Here is a 17515-nt window from a genome sequence, read left to right on the forward strand (position 1 = left end):
CAAACATAGATCAGTAGGTTACAAAAAGTAAATAGCACCAAAATATAGTAAAGCAATATAAAATAAGGACATTGCAAATTAAATACTTTGGTGGCATTTAAATATGGTTGCATTTTACACCACTATCTTACAATAAATGCACCGAATCTCTGTACATCTGTAATCAGAGGTTCTACTCTGGCATCCAGGGAGTGTGTGTGTGTGTGCACAGTTTCGCTGCCACAAAGCCAAACGTGCCGGAGATTAGCTGTCCACAGCACAGACTAAAGCTGCATTCACATGGAATCAGGCAAGTGGTAGACAGCAAACGGCAAAACCTGCTGGACGGAACGGCAAAAATATTAAATATTTTAATATTGATGCCGTCTGCCGTTACCGTCGCCGGTTCTGGCTGCCAGGCCGTCCTGTTCCGTTTACCGTCCTGCTCTCGTCCACTAAAATGAAGTCTGGTTGCTGTCTACCGCTTGCCTGAGTCCATGTGAATGCAGCATTACGGAGAGGTGCAAAACATAATATTGGCCTTGCCTTTTAGCCTGGTGGAGACAACAAGAGAGAGAGAGAGAGAGTGTGTGCGCGCGTGCTTGCGAATGTGTGAAAGAGAGAGAGACAGACAGAGACAGTCAGTCGCGGTTGGAACTCCCTTCTGCAGAGACAGTCATACCTTCCCACTCATGTTTGATATGATCTCGTACGTTGAGGTTGACGGTGATGTCAGCCCGGACACGGGCCGGCCAGTTCTCTCCTATGTTGGGTTTGGCTACCTCTACTATGGAGAAAGAGGTGATGGGCTGGGCCATCCTCGCCCAGCCCCCAAAAACAACGCCTCCATACTCTGACTGCCTGCCAGGGAGAAGTCAGACACACAACAGGCATTACAAGTCAACATCAGACAGAACTAAGCTCAAAACAGAATGAAGTTGAACAAATTGTCGGAGAAATTAATTTAAAAAAAAGTATTTTCAATTATTTTTTCGGCCCGGCATTGAGTATCCTGATCCGACAAATTGTGTGCATGTTCAGTAGCAGCCCTAAACTTTCACAATGGAGATCAGATACACATCCATGGTGATTATTCTCACAATCAACCTCGTCATGCCTTCTTGCCGACTTGTGCCGTACTTTTTCAAAGTGAAACCCTGTTTAGATTTTTGGTGTGACTGTCTCATGCTTAAATCAATGATTTGTACATTGTGCTGTTGGATTAAACCAATTTACTATTGCAAATTTACATAAACTCAAGCCCCTAGCGAAATTCATATAGTGCAATAGCCGAAAGAGTAGGCTGGAAGTGACCAGAACAGTGGGCTCTGGGCAAACATTTACAAACCTAGGATGATGGTGTAATCACTTATCACTAGTTTAACTAATTTTGCGCCAGGTAAAAATATACTTGTACCCCCTAGCTATGGGACGTAAAGTCTGACCACCGTCTAACTCGGTTACAAACAGGATTTTCAAACTTCCATAAATCTGAATTTTGGAGAGCTGTCCTTGGTGGATCTTCTGCCATCCAAAGTTTGGATCTAATTTGTGACTTTGTACCGCGTCGCTCCCGACATGTAAACAATTCTGACGACAGGTAAACAGTGTGTGCTTGCACTAATGATAGAGTATGTGGGCTGAGTGTGTGTATGGGGTGGGGGGGCGGGCAAAATCCTTCTCTTAAAGTGGACGCGGATGGTGGCACTGGGAACTTCATAAATGCTAATAGCTAGCTGGCACAGAAACTATTAATAGCATACTGTCAAATGTAAAGCATTAGTGGTTGGTTACCATGGTTTCATACGCAAAGCCACGTCCTCTATGTCCTGTCGGATCTCGTATGTAGACTCAAGACGAAACAGGTTGAAGTTCCTCAGCAGGTAGTCATGAAGTGTCAGGAACTGCAGGTTCAACTTAGGTAGGGCCAGGCAACCTGGAAAGCACCCACCAAAACACACACACACACACACACACACACACACACACACACGTGAGATTGGGCTCCCCACTCGAGTAATGCGATTATGAGGTGTTGCTTTGATTGTAAGGTGGTATCTTAGCAGGTGAAGGTGCCCCTGCCAGCTAAAGAGGATTCCATTGTGAGGAAGGTTGCCAGATCAGCGCCAGATAAGTGCCATTGGTATGTAGAGGATAAAACAACACGGTGTGTGTGTGTGTGTGTGTGTGTACTGTAAGCAAGTAAGTATTATAGGGCACTGATTAGATATTAGATGTGCCGTGGTGCACGTACACGTGCACGCACACAGAAACACATGCACACCTTCTCCAGAGTAGTACTCCGTCGGCACAATGTTCTCATCCCAGATAATCTTCTCCGTTGGATAAAGGGGCATTTGGTTAAGTTGCTCAATCTGAGAGATTCTCCGCTCATGACGAGACACCTGCGTGAGTGAGAAAGAGAAATATATTAAATTAAAACAGATTAGCATGTGGCCTTTATACGCGTTAAGATTGCATACACAGTCACACGTTTTTTTAACCGAATAACCATTACCAAATCATCCAATAAATAAAATTCAATGTGGAATTTGGCTTTGATCTTACTACTGCACTAAATTCCATGGACCGTAGGAGAAGTTGTACCAGAACCCCAAGTCCACCAGAGAGAGACAAGAACAAAAAATGAGACAGGAAGAGAACAAAGTGACACAGAGAGAAACATAAAAATGTCCCTATCCGTCTTTCTGACTCAGTGTCTAGAATCGGTTAGTTTGTGTCAGCAGAGGATTTATTGCATTACATGCTAGGTTTACATGCTAGCTGACTGATGACCACACCAGCACATGAAGTTTGTTTGCATATTCGTGCTTTAGCGTGTCCTGGAACACTACAGTGGAAGAATTTAGGCAGATATTCCTGTGTTCTGCTGAAGCCAACATGCTCCAGGTGCTGTAGAATATCCTCTGCTCTCCACTTAAAGGCTGCAATGCAAGGCTAATCCTGTTACAGCGCAGCCCCGCCTGTCGGTGTACAAAAAAAATCACACCTGTGTGAAGTGAGGGGCGCTAATATATTATAGTCTAACTCATGTTGATTAGGTGTTGTAATGGTGATGTAAAACAAACAGTGCAAACACAAACATTAAACGCCATTAACAATAAAGAGACAGTATGACGTTAATGGCACATTATGATGTAAATTTTCCCTTCATTGTCAATGGCATTTACAAAACAAACATTGAACTAAAGACAAACATTAAACCTGTGTATAGGAGGGGCTAGCGCCCCTCAAAAACAGGGAGACCTGGATAGACATCTCTGTAGACTGATGAGAACTGTTCCAAAGTTGCCATACCAGGTAGAAGAGAGTTAAAATGGGGTATTTGAAGTGCATGGGACAGTACAGTTCATAGTATGACCTTCAAGTGATAGAAAAGTGTTGGTTAAACATTGGGCTCCCCTGCCTACCCAGCGTGTCCAACTAGATGAGTGAAAGCTGTTCAGAGGAACAGTGTGTTTGCTTGGCTTCACATATGAGCAATGTCTAAATGAGGATCTGCCACTGGTGTGGTGTGTCCCGAGAGCAGAGCACCCCCGCAGGTAGAGCGAGAGAGGGATAGACCCTTAGAGTATATATGAATAGAGACGGCACCAGAGTTCTCCTCCCATCCACTAGCATTAAGTTGCTCAAAAGCGCATGAGGCGATTTCACTCCTCCTTCCGGGTAGGAGCAGAGTGCATTCTGGGATGCATTTGCCCCAATAACATGAACGCACTGCCGTTGACTATCATTTGCGCGCGTTCACGTATGAAACAGCGTTCACGTGTCATGGGCCCAATAACATGAACGTGCGCAATGATAGTCAACGGACCAGCGCTGCAATGACAAATCCGGCCACTATGTCCATTTCGCCTCAGGGTTTCCTCCGGGTGCCGTCTCTATTCATATATACTCTAAGGATAGACCACACTCATTTAAACTCAGTGCAACTCTGGTGTGGTGTGTCCCGAGAGCACCCCGGCAGGTAGAGAGAGAGAGGGATAGACCACACTCATTTAACCCATTTTGACCTGAGATCAGATTCTAAAAATGTCTTCTACATCCTGACAGTTTTCTGAAAAAGCTATGTTTCTATGTCAGTCGTTCTTCGATTTTTCAAAAATAGCAGACCTACAAGCTCGTAGCGCGCCACTCGGTGGCGCGCTATGAGCTTGTAGATCTGGGGTGAAAAAAAACATTCCTGTTCATAAATTATTCACCCAGTGAGGGAGAATGATATCTGCCGCAGAATACAGACTAGCTCATTGGCCCCATCAGGGGGTAAATCGTCTAAACTGGTCTAAATGACAGCAAAGGACCGGCTCATCATCCTTTAGCGTAATGATGGGTGTGGTCCCTGCAGTGTGTGACATGCCTTGCTGCTGCATGGTGAGCTCTGACCACTGGCCAATCTCCTGAGCCCCGGCGGCAACTGGATGTTACACAAGCACCCCCCCATCCCCCCCCCCCCCCCCCCCCCCCGCCCCCCATATATATGTAAGAGAGATTCGGTTGTCGGGGGCAACCCGACAACCCGGGGCAACCCGACAACCGCATAAACGAGTCCCGTGACGATGGCCACTGCGACAATCTAATCAACTAATTATGAAAAGGATCCTCTCCACGGCTTCTCAGCGGGGGCCTGGAGAGGGTCTGAGTGGGTAATTAAGAGGACCTGCAGGTCAGCCCACAAACTCCCACTATGATGAAGAGGCCTGTACACCATGTGTTTAAATGTGTATTGGGGACACTTTCGGGACAAGGACCTACTAGACTCCGGAAAGGGTTTTAGAAGAACATAATTATTCAAGGGGAGGGTGGGAGGACAAAGAAGGGACGATCTGACTAACAAATATTAAAAAAATCACACCCGTGTGAAGTGAGGGGCGCTGTTATCATCTTCCAACATCGCTACCAATGTATACATCTTTTATGACGTAATTATCAGACAAAACAAACATTAAACTCTGTTCATTGTTAAAGGAGCATTCAGTGATTTGGGTGATTTGGAAAACCCCCCGCCCCGGTAACAAGATGTGCATTGTGCAATGTGCACATGCACGCACTACAGTGGGGGGGACACGCAACAGCACGCACACCAAGGCCCGCCCCCGCTCGATCATGATTGGCGGAAGGGCCCTCTCTATCCTGATTGGATGAAGGCTGGGCCACCTAGCCAAAAACGAAACCCAAGGTTTTTTTTACCCCAGGGGTTAACTGGGGACAGGGAGGAACTCCTTATAAGGTCAGCACACTCTATAGTAGAGAGTAGAATTATCACTGATTATACCTTTAATGGCATATAATGTTTGTTTAAGGAAAAACAAACATTAAACCTGTATACAGGAGGGGCTAGCGCCCCTCAAAAATAAAATAAAAACAACCACCATGCTCACCCATCCTCACTCAGGAGCGTCCTTGTATTTTTTTCCTCATAACAATTGCCCACATAAGGCAGTAATTGGATTAAAAAGGCAACTTCAAGAGGAGAGGGCGGTAAGGAAACGACATTGCATGTATTCCAATTTCCAAGGTCAAATCTTTGTATTATTATTATTTTAAAATGAGAAAACACAAAAAATATTGCTTAGTACTGCAGCAATTGTTCCTGCTCCTTGCACCTCATTCTCATGTCTCAAAGGGGTTGGAACAAACTATGCTGTCATGCCCTCATGAACACATCAGTGAGGAGGAACAGCTACAATTACTTACCAGCAGCTCCAGAAGAACCTCCTTCTCATAGGTGGTGTCTTGCCCTTCAGCCAGTTCTGGTAAGAGGCAAAGATACGAGGCCACCCGGTGGAGTGTGTTGGGACTACAGGGGTGGAGATTCAAAGAGGGAAGATGAGAAAAAAGAAAACAAGCATATAAAACAGTATTAATGATCCTTGTCTTCTTTACATTATTTGGAATAATTTTTTTAAGGGGTGCTAGCCCCTTCTATAAACCGCTTTTGTCCCCACACATCTCAATTTTTGCCATTGACAATGAAAGGGGAAATTAAGTCAGAATTCCGCTAAATATGACATACATTAAACATCAAAACATTAAACGCCATTGACATTGAAGGGAAATATGTATGTATGTTATATTTCGCCGCAGGTTGAAAACCCACCTCTTCAGGAAACACTACCCTTCCTCTCTGCCTGACCTACTTGTTGTTAACTAGTTGTACGAACGCTTGTTTTCTATTGTTGTATTGTTTATTGGATCTTGTTTAGTCGATAGGTAGCTGATATATTGCACTTTTACCTTAGCGCTAGGTATACTCTTGGTTGCTTGTTTTTGCAGAAAATGCACTAAAGACTTCTGGTGATTAGTAGTTTTTGTTCCCTACCTATGTTGAATACACTTATTGTAAGTCGCTTTGGATAAAAGCGTCTGCTAAATGACTGTAATGTAATGTAATGTATGTCATATGTAAACGAGCAAATCCAATCACAGGCAACAGGCATTCTGATTGGCCAGTATGAGATGATGCATCATGATGTATGATGATAAGCACGCCCCTCACTTCACACAGGTGTGATTTTCATATATATCGTCAGCGATTACAGGCAGACTGCCTCCAATTGCTTCTCTAAGGCAACATGTATTGATTGGTGAAATAAATGGTCATTGGTGTAGACATAATGTAATACTTAGTTCACAGGGGAAAGATGTATCCTTATTATATGAACTACTCTTTACGGGTGCAGCGATTTGAAGGTTTCTTCGCGTATAAGCGACTCGAGTTTCTTTCAAATGGCAATTTCAACAGCACTGTATACACGAGGATGAAAAGGGGCCGTTACTCATTCCCTGTGCTCGTTAGCACTGCGGTTGCAAAGCAGTTCGCTGGTTTGCTTCGACACTGCAGCCTGCTCTGTCAGCATGCGTGTCTTAAGGGGCCGGGGTGCATCGATGCGACGGGATTATGAAAATCAAAGCCCATCTCCATCTCTGAGAGCTGAGACACGACTCTCTGCATACAGATCGGTCTTAACCCATTCTGGGCGGGAACCCCTTTTGGTGTTTTAAACATTATGTTATAATTTAGCTATTGAAAAATAGCAGATTTTACAAGCTCATAGCGCGCCACCGAGTGGCGCGCTATGAACTTGTAGGTCTGCTATTTTTTTTAAATGTGCCTCAAATCTTTCCGAAAATTGTCATGATTTAGAAAACTTTTTTTTTTAAATTTCGACGTCAGGCCTGAATGGGTTAATCGAACTGACACACCGTGACACAGACATGGGGCCAGCACACAAGGAGGGACACACAGTGACAGGGACTGGACAGCCACACGTGGCGATGACCGACGGTATCTAGGTGTATGGTGATGTGCATGTGCGCCCCCTCAGCCCCTGCCCCGTTTGTTTGAACATCTGGGTGACAGTTCTGCCATTGCTGCACTTTAGTCGCCCAGTCACTGGTCTGGTAGAGGAATATGTAGGGATACTTCCCTTAGTGACAAAACAACAACTCACTGCGAGTTATGGAAAGAGAGGAGACTGGATTAGGTCATGGCTGACAGCTTAGCCACAGGCATAGCTACTCTAAAAGGTAAGGGAGAGGGGGATGGTTGCCCTTAATATTACATTTATAATCAGTTTCCTCTTTAACCTGAGGACAATCATAATAACCGCTACCTGAACTGACCCTCATTCAGAGCTTATGGAAAACTTTCTCTTATGCAACATTATTAGATTTGTCTGTAAAACTCTGGAGCAAACATGTTTTTCTGCAGCCACACAGCCAATATGTGGACAATAATAGATACATTATTGGCAGCATTTCCTATTATGAAAATGTTTAATGAGGCATGATTTCCTTGTGTACTAGACGTTTTTAATAGTTCATGCAAACTTGTTTATGCAAGGTTATTGATTATTGATCGGTTGAACAACTCTAAGCCAAGGATAACCATAGGTTACAAACATAACCCCGGTTATTTGAGTATTACGAGTGAGATGTCTTGCTTACGGCCTTGCGGGGGCGCGCCCCCTGGCGTGATCACAGAAGCATTTATTATACACTTCCAGCCAATTCACTGGCTGGATCAAGGTCGCACAAGGCTACGTCAGCAGGGTACCACCACCCTTTGTGCTACATATGGGACTGCCGTGGCCAGGTGGCAGGTGCCTTATTCAAGATAAGCATTTTTCTTCCTCGCTTATCATGCAAGGAGGGTGTTTCGGGGAGACAGGAGAGTGAGAATGGGAATATGGGTATGGGCATACCCATATTGCCCAGAAACCTATCTCAGCCTATGGGATTACCCCCTTGTCTGGAGGGGGGATTCTTTCAGGTTTTAACTTAAGCTTAACATACATCCGAATCATTCCAATACATGAGCCGTCACTGCACGGGACCACTCACCGTATTAACAACCCAGCAACCTTGATGCAGCCAATGAATTGTCTGGAAGTGTATAATACATGCTTTTGTGATCACGCCATGGGGCACTCTCACGTAAGCGATTCATGAGTAATGTGGGAAAAAACGACATGATCCTTTTATGCCTTATAGCATGGCGCTTTTATGTCTTAAGTTAACAATGTCTTTTTGGTGGCACTACATGTCGCCTATTCTGGGCATGCTATAATGAACGAACATTCTGCAAAAACAGCAGATCTACAAGCTCAGAACGCAATGTGAGGCATTGTGAGCTTGTAGAATAGCCATTTTGGGCAAAGAGATTTGTGGATTGGGCCCAGGATAGAGCCCTGGGGGACGCAGTCAGCAAAGTAAATATGGTTTAAAGGACTGAGCAGTTAAAACATATTTGGAAGCATCCGTCAATTGTGGTGCATAGTAATTGCCTGTATTTTCACATTTTATTTTGTTTTAGACATTTCTTCTTGTCAAACTTTGGGAAGTAGCATTATTTCTGTTTTTAAGCCGGGGAGGAGAGCATCTTTTAATGTTGTGTTTACAAACCGCAACTGACAAATCCTACTCATTATACCTTTAAGTGAACCGATACATGTAAGAGTGTGTTTACGTACGTGGACAGGTTATGCAATAATGCTGTCTCTGAGTTTAGGAGGACTGAGAGCAGAAATTCGACATGGTTGTGGGTGACTGGGAGCTTAGCTGGGGGGTAGCGCAGCTGGAATGAACAGGCATTAGTACGAGTTGCTTGTATGAGAGGTGCCTTGTTAAATCTGATTGGCATATTTGGAGTGTCCCCAACCCCAGAGCTGCTCTGGTGACAGTTGTGAAATGGCAAACAATGCAGAGCCCGTTATATTCATAACGCTAATACTGGGAGGAAGAGTGCCGTTTCTGGAAATACATGAAAAGAGCTCAGGCAAGTCTCTACCTGATTCAGCTCAACCCGGCTCATATCCCTGTGCTCCACTCTCAGGAACTTAATGTGGGTTTTAAGCATCTATAATCCGGCACAGAAGTAAAGGGAAGAAATGGGAGTGGGGAATGCACAGACACAATTTGTCTCGCTTAATGCTTAGTCAGTTACCATTCTTTCTCATTTAATGCTGACTTGCGTCAGAGAAGCTATGATCAGGGAGGGCATAACAAACTCAGAAAAGGGCCATCTGTCATTCAGACAGATGTTAGATTAAGATGCGAGGGTGCAATTTGCATGGTACCTGTATTTAAATGTTGGAGGCAGTTTTCCAACCTTGTGGTGGCAGTCACGTGCCAAATGTGAAAATAGGAAAAACCTAGCCCTTTCCTCGCTCCCTTTTGTGCATGCACACACACACACACTAAAAACAGTTATTCACAGGCCAGTCCATCAAAGCAAGGGGGCTTTTTGGCTCTCCAGCAGGCTAATATGAACTGACAAACACAGCTGTTCAAAGAGTTTATTCTCAAGCCACTGCAAATCGATTAAATTAATGAGGCGCGTCTTTCTCTCTGGCTTGTACCAGCTGCCTGTTCAAGGACTTCCTGGCTGCCAGTTAGCAGAGGAGAGAGACAGCAACAAGACATGGGGGCACGATATTGATAAACGAAAAGAAAATGCTGAATACTGACTTTGCAGTATGAATTACAATACATGTGGACACAGTGTTTTATGTAATTTTTGAGTGCTTAGTTTTATGGTGGTAAGTGAGACATGTAATATTTTGCCTAGTCATTTTCACTGCATGGCTTATTAACACAACCGGTGCCGGGATTCCTTCAAAATAGGAGCTCTGGGGTGCCGGAAAGACATGGCCGCTTTTACTTTGAAACCCACGACCCGGAAACAATCCGCTAAAAACAGTTTGCTTTACATTGCTAGCTTACATTGCTATAGTTTTAATTTATACGATATATGATCCAAAAAGCGTTCATATTTTGCGGGAGAGACGGATGAGGAGCAGAAATGAAGCGCTAGTATATCGATCAGTTCAAAACCACGGAGAGCGCCCTGGATTAGGAGAGACGAGTCATTCTTTCTGCCGCGCTAACAGCTAAGTCAACGGTAAGCTAACATGAGCCCAGAGCGTAGCATACGGTAGCCGAAAGGCGAACTGACAAATAAAAAAAAGGAACAAATTCAGAATATTCCTCTCTCGCCCGGTATCATTGAGGATGCGCTAGGACGTGTACAGACGTCGTATGTACCCCTCGGTTCGATTCTCTATGATGTTTCCAGACGTCCTATGTACGGAATATGTTAAGGAGGCCATCTAAAACAACAGAATTATGTTATGAATTATTGGCAACACAATGCCAATATTGATGTGTAAACCACCATATCCATCATGTGCATTTCAGCTGAAAGTCTTACCTGAGATGACCAAAATGTTTGGTCAGGGACTCTCGTGTGTCTACTGCTGCAACGTTGGACAGGGCAAAGTCCTGCAACTCTGGGAAATGGGCGAAGGCTGCCCTCTGGAATACAGACCACATAACACTCAGATATTTTACCTATGGACCTATCACAAACACATGTAGTCATATTAAACCAGTAGTTATGTTATAACTCCCGTTAACTATTTAGCCATTAACATTTGGAAAAATGCGAAATACTGTACATAAAAATCACACCCGTGTGAAGTGAGGACGCTCTTATCATCGTACATCATCATGGCGTAAAATAGACACTATGTCTATTTGTCTAACAAATTTCTAATCTGAGTTGGAATGAAGTGTGATGTTACAGCAGTTAGTGATAATACACTTCTTGTAGGATGAGCTGAATGATTAATTTCACTGACGTTTAAATAATATTTTTGTTTATTTGTACAAAAAGTAGGTAAAATGAATTATGCATGCATATTATAATTTTTACCCCTTTTTCTCCTGGCTCACCAGTCACCAGCCAGTAAGAAGCCCCCACCTGAAGAATGTAGTGCCTACGTTCTACTCCTACACAAATATCCTCCTCTCCGCGCGGCTTCTGTCCCCCGAACACAGGCCAATTTTGTTGTAATACTGTTGTATAGACACAAAGCCGGATGCACTGCGGTAGATTTAAACCCCTAGACTCTGCAGTGGTGAGCAGGTACAAGATTTGTGTCTGCATATTTATTTGTATTGTCATGTGTGAACGTGTGCTGAATTTTGAGTGGGGGCAATATTGTTTCGGCATTTATGCCTGCTTAGGACCTATGACATTCCAGGCAAAGTCTTTGTAGAAAGAAACTGAACACTGTGCCAGCAGCATCATGATATTGCTTGCATATTCTGAGTGAGACTTGTGTTCAATATTCGTTTTTTTACAAGAAAGGAGAAAACTCCTCTATTCTGTTCATGTACAAACTTGAGCTACAATAGTAGAAGTTTATCACATTATTATTCTGCCTGGAAATGGTCATTTTCAGAAGCTATTTCCTCAGCAGAAATTTGTTTAGCTATTTTAATGGATCTGCAGGTCTGCCAGCCTGCAGATGGATGGATGCTATCGACTTCTTATCGCCAAATGCCTTGTCTCGCGTGCTTTCAGTCATGTCTCACGTGAGTTGCAAGTACTGTAACTCAACTATTCTGCCAAAAAATAGCCACAAAGAGATTTGTGTAGAGTCTACACCAAATCTCTTCGTGGTTATTTTAAAATTGCAAAGTTCCGTTTTACTGAGAATAGGGTTTAAGTGATTAACTGTTTAGTCGAATGAATGCTCATATCACATGGCTTGTATATGACCCAGTATGAAAATGGTTAGGTGGGATAACCTAATCAAAATGAAACACTGCATGGCTTTGGTTCAACATAAAGGGTCATTCCAGTTGATATCACATCTCTGAAATGGCATCTGGTAGCTGGCAGCAAACCAGGTTGTTTACATATTCATATCTCTGTTTCCCCTTCTCTTTGTCGCGCTCTCAATCTCTCTCTACTCTGTGTGCACATAAATTCACATGGGGAGAGAGAGAGCGAGATAAACTATATATATATATATATATATTCTTTTTTTTTTAATCCATTACCCATTTTTTCCTTTTTTGCTTTCCTGAGCCAATCATTTAACGACCGGGTCATTAGTCAGTAGGAGACTCTGCCGGTCATGAAATTATTGGCTTAGGAATGCAACATAAACAAGGGAATAACGTGAAATATTATTTGGGTGAACTACTCCTTTAATAAACAGAATAATTTACAGTATAAAGCGAGCTAGAGTTGCAATGACCTGGAGTGAGGTGATTCGGTCATAGTGCAGGGTGGTCATCTCTTTCTGCGTCAGGGCGGTGCCTGTCTGGTCGTTGATCTCAAAGCCGGTGTAGAACTTCAGCATGTCCAGCAACTACACAGAAATAAAAGACAACAGAGACATAGTTTGCTTCCTGCGAAACCGCGGTCACCGATTTAAATAACTTATTAAATATGTAAGCATAGGAATTTTTAAACCCCCCAAATAATTGTACTCTTTATACTTGCATAATGGGGATAGTTTTTTGTATTATATTGTCCTGTTGTCTGACCTTTGTTTCTTCTCTGACTTATGCAACTGCAAATATTTGTAGCTTGCATGGAAGATCTCCTTCAGTACACTGATCTTAGGTGGTTAAGGAGTAACACTCCAAATCCACTGACAGTCATCTTACACCACCTGTTTCTCCCAAAATCCCTGCTAATGTCTGGAACATGTCAATTATGTCCCCATTCACTCGCCTTCTGTTTTTCTGAACATTGTATAAAAAAATGTAAAAGGTACTTCTGGCATCATACAGTTGTCTGTACTTTCAATGGAGCTGTGAAATTTAAAGATGACAACCCTTTACATCCGGCCACCCATTTAGGACTGAGGCCGATAGACAATAGCATGTACATAGCAACAAGAACCCATCCTGAATGGGTTAACATATAGCATAACATCATCAACAGCACCTTGTTGAACACAATGGGTTTCAATGAGTTGTTAAGTACTGACCTTCCTTTGGTAAAGTAAGCTATCCAAAACAGTAGTGATATGAGATCGGGCTGTTCAGTATAATGGTCATGAATATTATATATCAAATACAATAAACTCCTTTTCATGCATACTGGCGGCGTGGACCACCAGCAAGTGGTCCCTGGGTTGGGGACCACTCTCATAGACGACATATCCAGTCCACATTAGAGCCACACCATTCCCACGTGGATCACATCATTCGGTTTTTCATATCTTATACGTTATAACTACTGGTGCCTTCAGAAGAATTTTACACACAAGACATTTGAGAATAGATAATTATGCGTATGTATTGACCAAACAGATGGGGGCATTTGTTGTTCATGTCACTCAGCTAAAACAGTCCAATACGTTCAGAACATTCCATCAATTTACTCTAATCCATTACAATAACGCTCCTACACTAGACCAGGCAGCCATCAACATTTAAATCAGTATCACAATCTGTTAATTGATCAGGAATGTTCACATACTGTACAAGGAATTTGACCTGGTACCAAAATCACAGACGATATATAGTCTCATATCACAATATCAATATCGATTGCCCAGCTATATTTTGGCATGCACACTTGTATCCGTGTGTGTTACCTGGCAGAAAAGGTGTCCCTCCTTCTCTCTGTTGGTGAGGTTGGACAGGTGGCAGCTGACCACTAGGTGAGAGTCATCGAGGACTGTGTTGAACCAGCGCCTGGTGGGCAGCAAGGCCTGCACGCACAGGACACAAGTTAACATGGCAATGCAGGGTTCACAAATGCTGCTAATGCAACACTTACTGCTCCATTAAATATCTCCAGTAGGAAACATAAGGGATGCTGCCAACAAAGCTATAGCTGGAGAGACCAAAGAAAACCTTATTATTATTATTATGTTTTGAGGCTTTCTTCTGCAGCTAGGCCATTCAAGATACCACGAGAAAGTGAGGGCAGATACATAGGAGGGGATGTTGGACAAGCGGGAAATGACATGAATCAATAATCATGTGATATGGTAGGCATGCTAACTGCTCAAGAACACACAAAAAAACCAACTATTAGATAATATGCACATGGTCCGTGAGAAATGTTTTACACCGATATTGACCAATGGCCAGGATTGAATGTCACCAAAAACAAATGTGTGGAGGATGCCCGTAGTAACCTTGGTCCCTTTCTGAGGTAAGAATGTTTGATGCTGATGAAGACCTTCCACTTTACAATCAATGGCAAAAACAATTAGTCATCGCATGGACTGACATCCTATCAAGGGTCAAAGGGATCATTTGACCTTGCTATAAACCAAAGTTCCCAGCATCCAGTCTGACATTGTATTGATCCTGGGGTAGAAGGCCTCCTCTAGAGATCATAGAAACGACAAACAATAACAGATAGCCTGACAATAAAACCGAAACAATGAAGGTCCTGGGTTCGATTCCCGCTCGGGACGCTGTGGGCGCTGGCGGCGTGTCTTCTCCTCCTCTACCCTCACAAAAAACATGCAGTAATCCTGGTCTCAAAACTGCCTCCCCCTGGCCAGCCTGGGCTCCTGATGGAGGGGAAAGGAACTGGTTGGAATAACGTGTTCCTTCCACGCACTACGTCCAATCAGGGAAACTCCCTCCTGTCAGGTGTAAAGGAGCGACTTGGACACTCATGCATGAAGGAAGCATGAGTTCAGTCAGTTGCTCTCCCCAGGTGTGTAGAGCCCAGGATCACATTAGATAATTGACACAGGGGTAAAAAATGGGTTACAAAATCATGGGATAAAAAATATAATATAAAAGATATAAAAAAACCTAAACAGGAATTGGTTGGTTGTACTAAATAGACCCATAGTAGCTTTTCTTTCTTCTTCTTCTTTTTTAAGATTTATTTTTGGCTTTTGTGCCTTTGATAGTTACAGTGAAGGCGGACAGGAAAGAGAGAGAGAAGGGGAGAGACATGCAGCAAAGGTCGTCATGAACGGGACTCGAACATGCAACGCACTGTCAGGCCAGATCCTATATGTGGCATACGCCTGGACCACGAGGCCACTGAGGCCAGCGGGCGCCCAACCCATAGTAGCTTTTGATTCCCTGATACAAACATAGCAGAATAACGTGCCATCTACCAAGGAACATAAAGGGCCTTTCATTAAAGAGCTAAATTGAACTCCTTCAGTGGGCACTGGCAGTTGACAAAGAAATGAGAATTTGATGTTCTGACAGCTTTCCCAAAGATGAAGGAAAGAGGTCAGCCCATCACATGACAGGAGAAGAACCATCACAAAGGTAAACAGTAGCACTATGAAACAGAATACGTAATAGAATATTGACACTTAAAACGCCACAAACCAAAACACCCGTTCTCATTGGGAAGCAGCTCTTCAAAAGGTGACAGGTGCAGTGAATGATACCGCACCAGTGACAAGGCAGAGTGTCTCCTTTATTCCCCGGCAGCCATCTTTGATCTCCCACACAGCACTGACAGCTGGCTCTAAAAAAGGCATGAAATGGAGGATCTCCTTTTTTCCCTGTGCATTAATTCACAGGTCATCATCAGAGAGGGGAAGTATGGATTTCAGGCAGCCGTGGCTTTGTAAAAGGATATCGCTGGAGGAGATGGAGAGGAAAGGAGATGTCTCCGGAGACAGGCGGCTGGCTGGGCCACTAGCCCCTGCCAGGAACAGCAAGGCCGGCCTGTCAATGCGCAGCCAGGAGGAAATCTATTCAGCCCCACCGTCGGTAAGTGGAGACCCACACGGCGCAGGCAGGAGCAGCCATCCTAACTAAATGACACTGTGTTGTTGTGCCAGATAAGACAAGACAACCCAGATAGTAGAGATCGCACAAGTCTACACCTTATACCTCCTATCACAAGTCTACACCTTATACCTCCTATCACAAGTCTACACCTTATACCTCCTATCACAAGTCTACACCTTATACCTCCTATCACAAGTCTACACCTTATACCTCCTATCACAAGTCTACACCTTATACCTCCTATCACAAGTCATTGGGCTGGGTGGAGCTCGGATCGCACATTTATCCCTTGACCTAAACCGGCTGTAGCATGAAGGACAAGATGTCTTCATCTGCAGACACATTCACTCATTGAGACTTTGTGTTCGTTTTCATCCTTGTGTCTGCCTTGCTTCAGAGCAAGTGCTTTCAAATAACCCTTAATCTAATCTTGACTAGATTAATCTAATCTAGATTAGATTGTGGGTTTCAGGTAATTCATGCAAGAGTCAGAGGTTTTATTTGAAAAAGCTCAAAGGTGGCACTTTTGGTCCTGTGTGATAGGGCTACCCAGTTATGTTACAACAGGGCGTGTCTTACCTCCAAATCTATCATGAGCTCGATAAACCTCTCACAGTAATGCACCATATCCATGGACACAGGACCTGAGAGTACAGAGGGGGAAAACGGATTATACATTGGCAAACGGGCACAATCGCACACAGAGGGGTGTTTATGCACCTGAGAAATGAGAGCAGAGCAAACGCATTTGGACAACACTGTGGCATCACAGAGTGTGTACGCTTTGCTAGGAGACAGGGATAGCAATGCCTGCCACAGCAGCACACTGAGAGCGAAGCCCTCATTAAGAGTATGTGCGTGCAGTGCACTAGTGTTGGTGCAAAAGCTAGGGGAATGCAGCAGCTAGCTAGAATGATGGTGGACCCTGCTGGGCTGCAGATTTTAATCTACTCTGTCATGTCATGTCTGAATTCTAACTCACTCACACACACACACACACACAGTCACACACACACACACACACACACACAGTCACACACAGTCACACACACACACACACACACACACACACACACACACACACACACACACACACACACACACACACACACACACACACACACACACACACACACACACACACACACACACACACACACACACACACACACACACACACACACACACACACACACACACACACAGGTGGGGGGCCTCCATGTCGGTCTGCATTACAACGGCCAGTGCCAGTGGCAGCTGGAGCACATGCTCTTTCAGCGACTGCACGGGTCACAGAGGAACAAATGAACTTTTGTGACCGACAGGGTAACAAGAGAGAAAGAGAGAGACAGAAAGGTGTGTCACACTACTGGAGGTCCTGGGTAGAGGACGGATGCAACCCGAGACCCGGCGTGCACAACAAATCATGCCGCAAAGAGGCAGAGGAGTGTACAGTGCATCATGGTACAGGGGAAAGGTC

At 44.0% G+C, this 17515-nt stretch overlaps 1 protein-coding gene across 6 annotated transcripts in view; it reads right to left on the reverse strand.

Moving 5' to 3' along the window:
- aqr (aquarius intron-binding spliceosomal factor) overlaps positions 1-17515 on the reverse strand; it is an 88647-nt gene that overhangs the window by 63130 nt on the left and 8002 nt on the right. For all 6 annotated transcript variants that reach the window (XM_079528505.1, XM_079528507.1, XM_079528509.1 and 3 more), the window contains exons 11-18: positions 16615-16679; positions 13905-14021; positions 12552-12665; positions 10712-10815; positions 5695-5797; positions 2264-2384; positions 1774-1915; positions 662-840 (exon numbers count right to left, since the gene is read on the reverse strand). In XM_079528505.1, the coding sequence (XP_079384631.1) occupies positions 662-840; positions 1774-1915; positions 2264-2384; positions 5695-5797; positions 10712-10815; positions 12552-12665; positions 13905-14021; positions 16615-16679 (945 nt within the window). The remainder of the gene's footprint in view (positions 1-661; positions 841-1773; positions 1916-2263; positions 2385-5694; positions 5798-10711; positions 10816-12551; positions 12666-13904; positions 14022-16614; positions 16680-17515) is intronic.

This window comes from Electrona antarctica, assembly GCF_951216825.1.
Source record: "Electrona antarctica genome assembly, chromosome: 18".
NCBI classification, from domain to species: domain Eukaryota; kingdom Metazoa; phylum Chordata; class Actinopteri; order Myctophiformes; family Myctophidae; genus Electrona; species Electrona antarctica.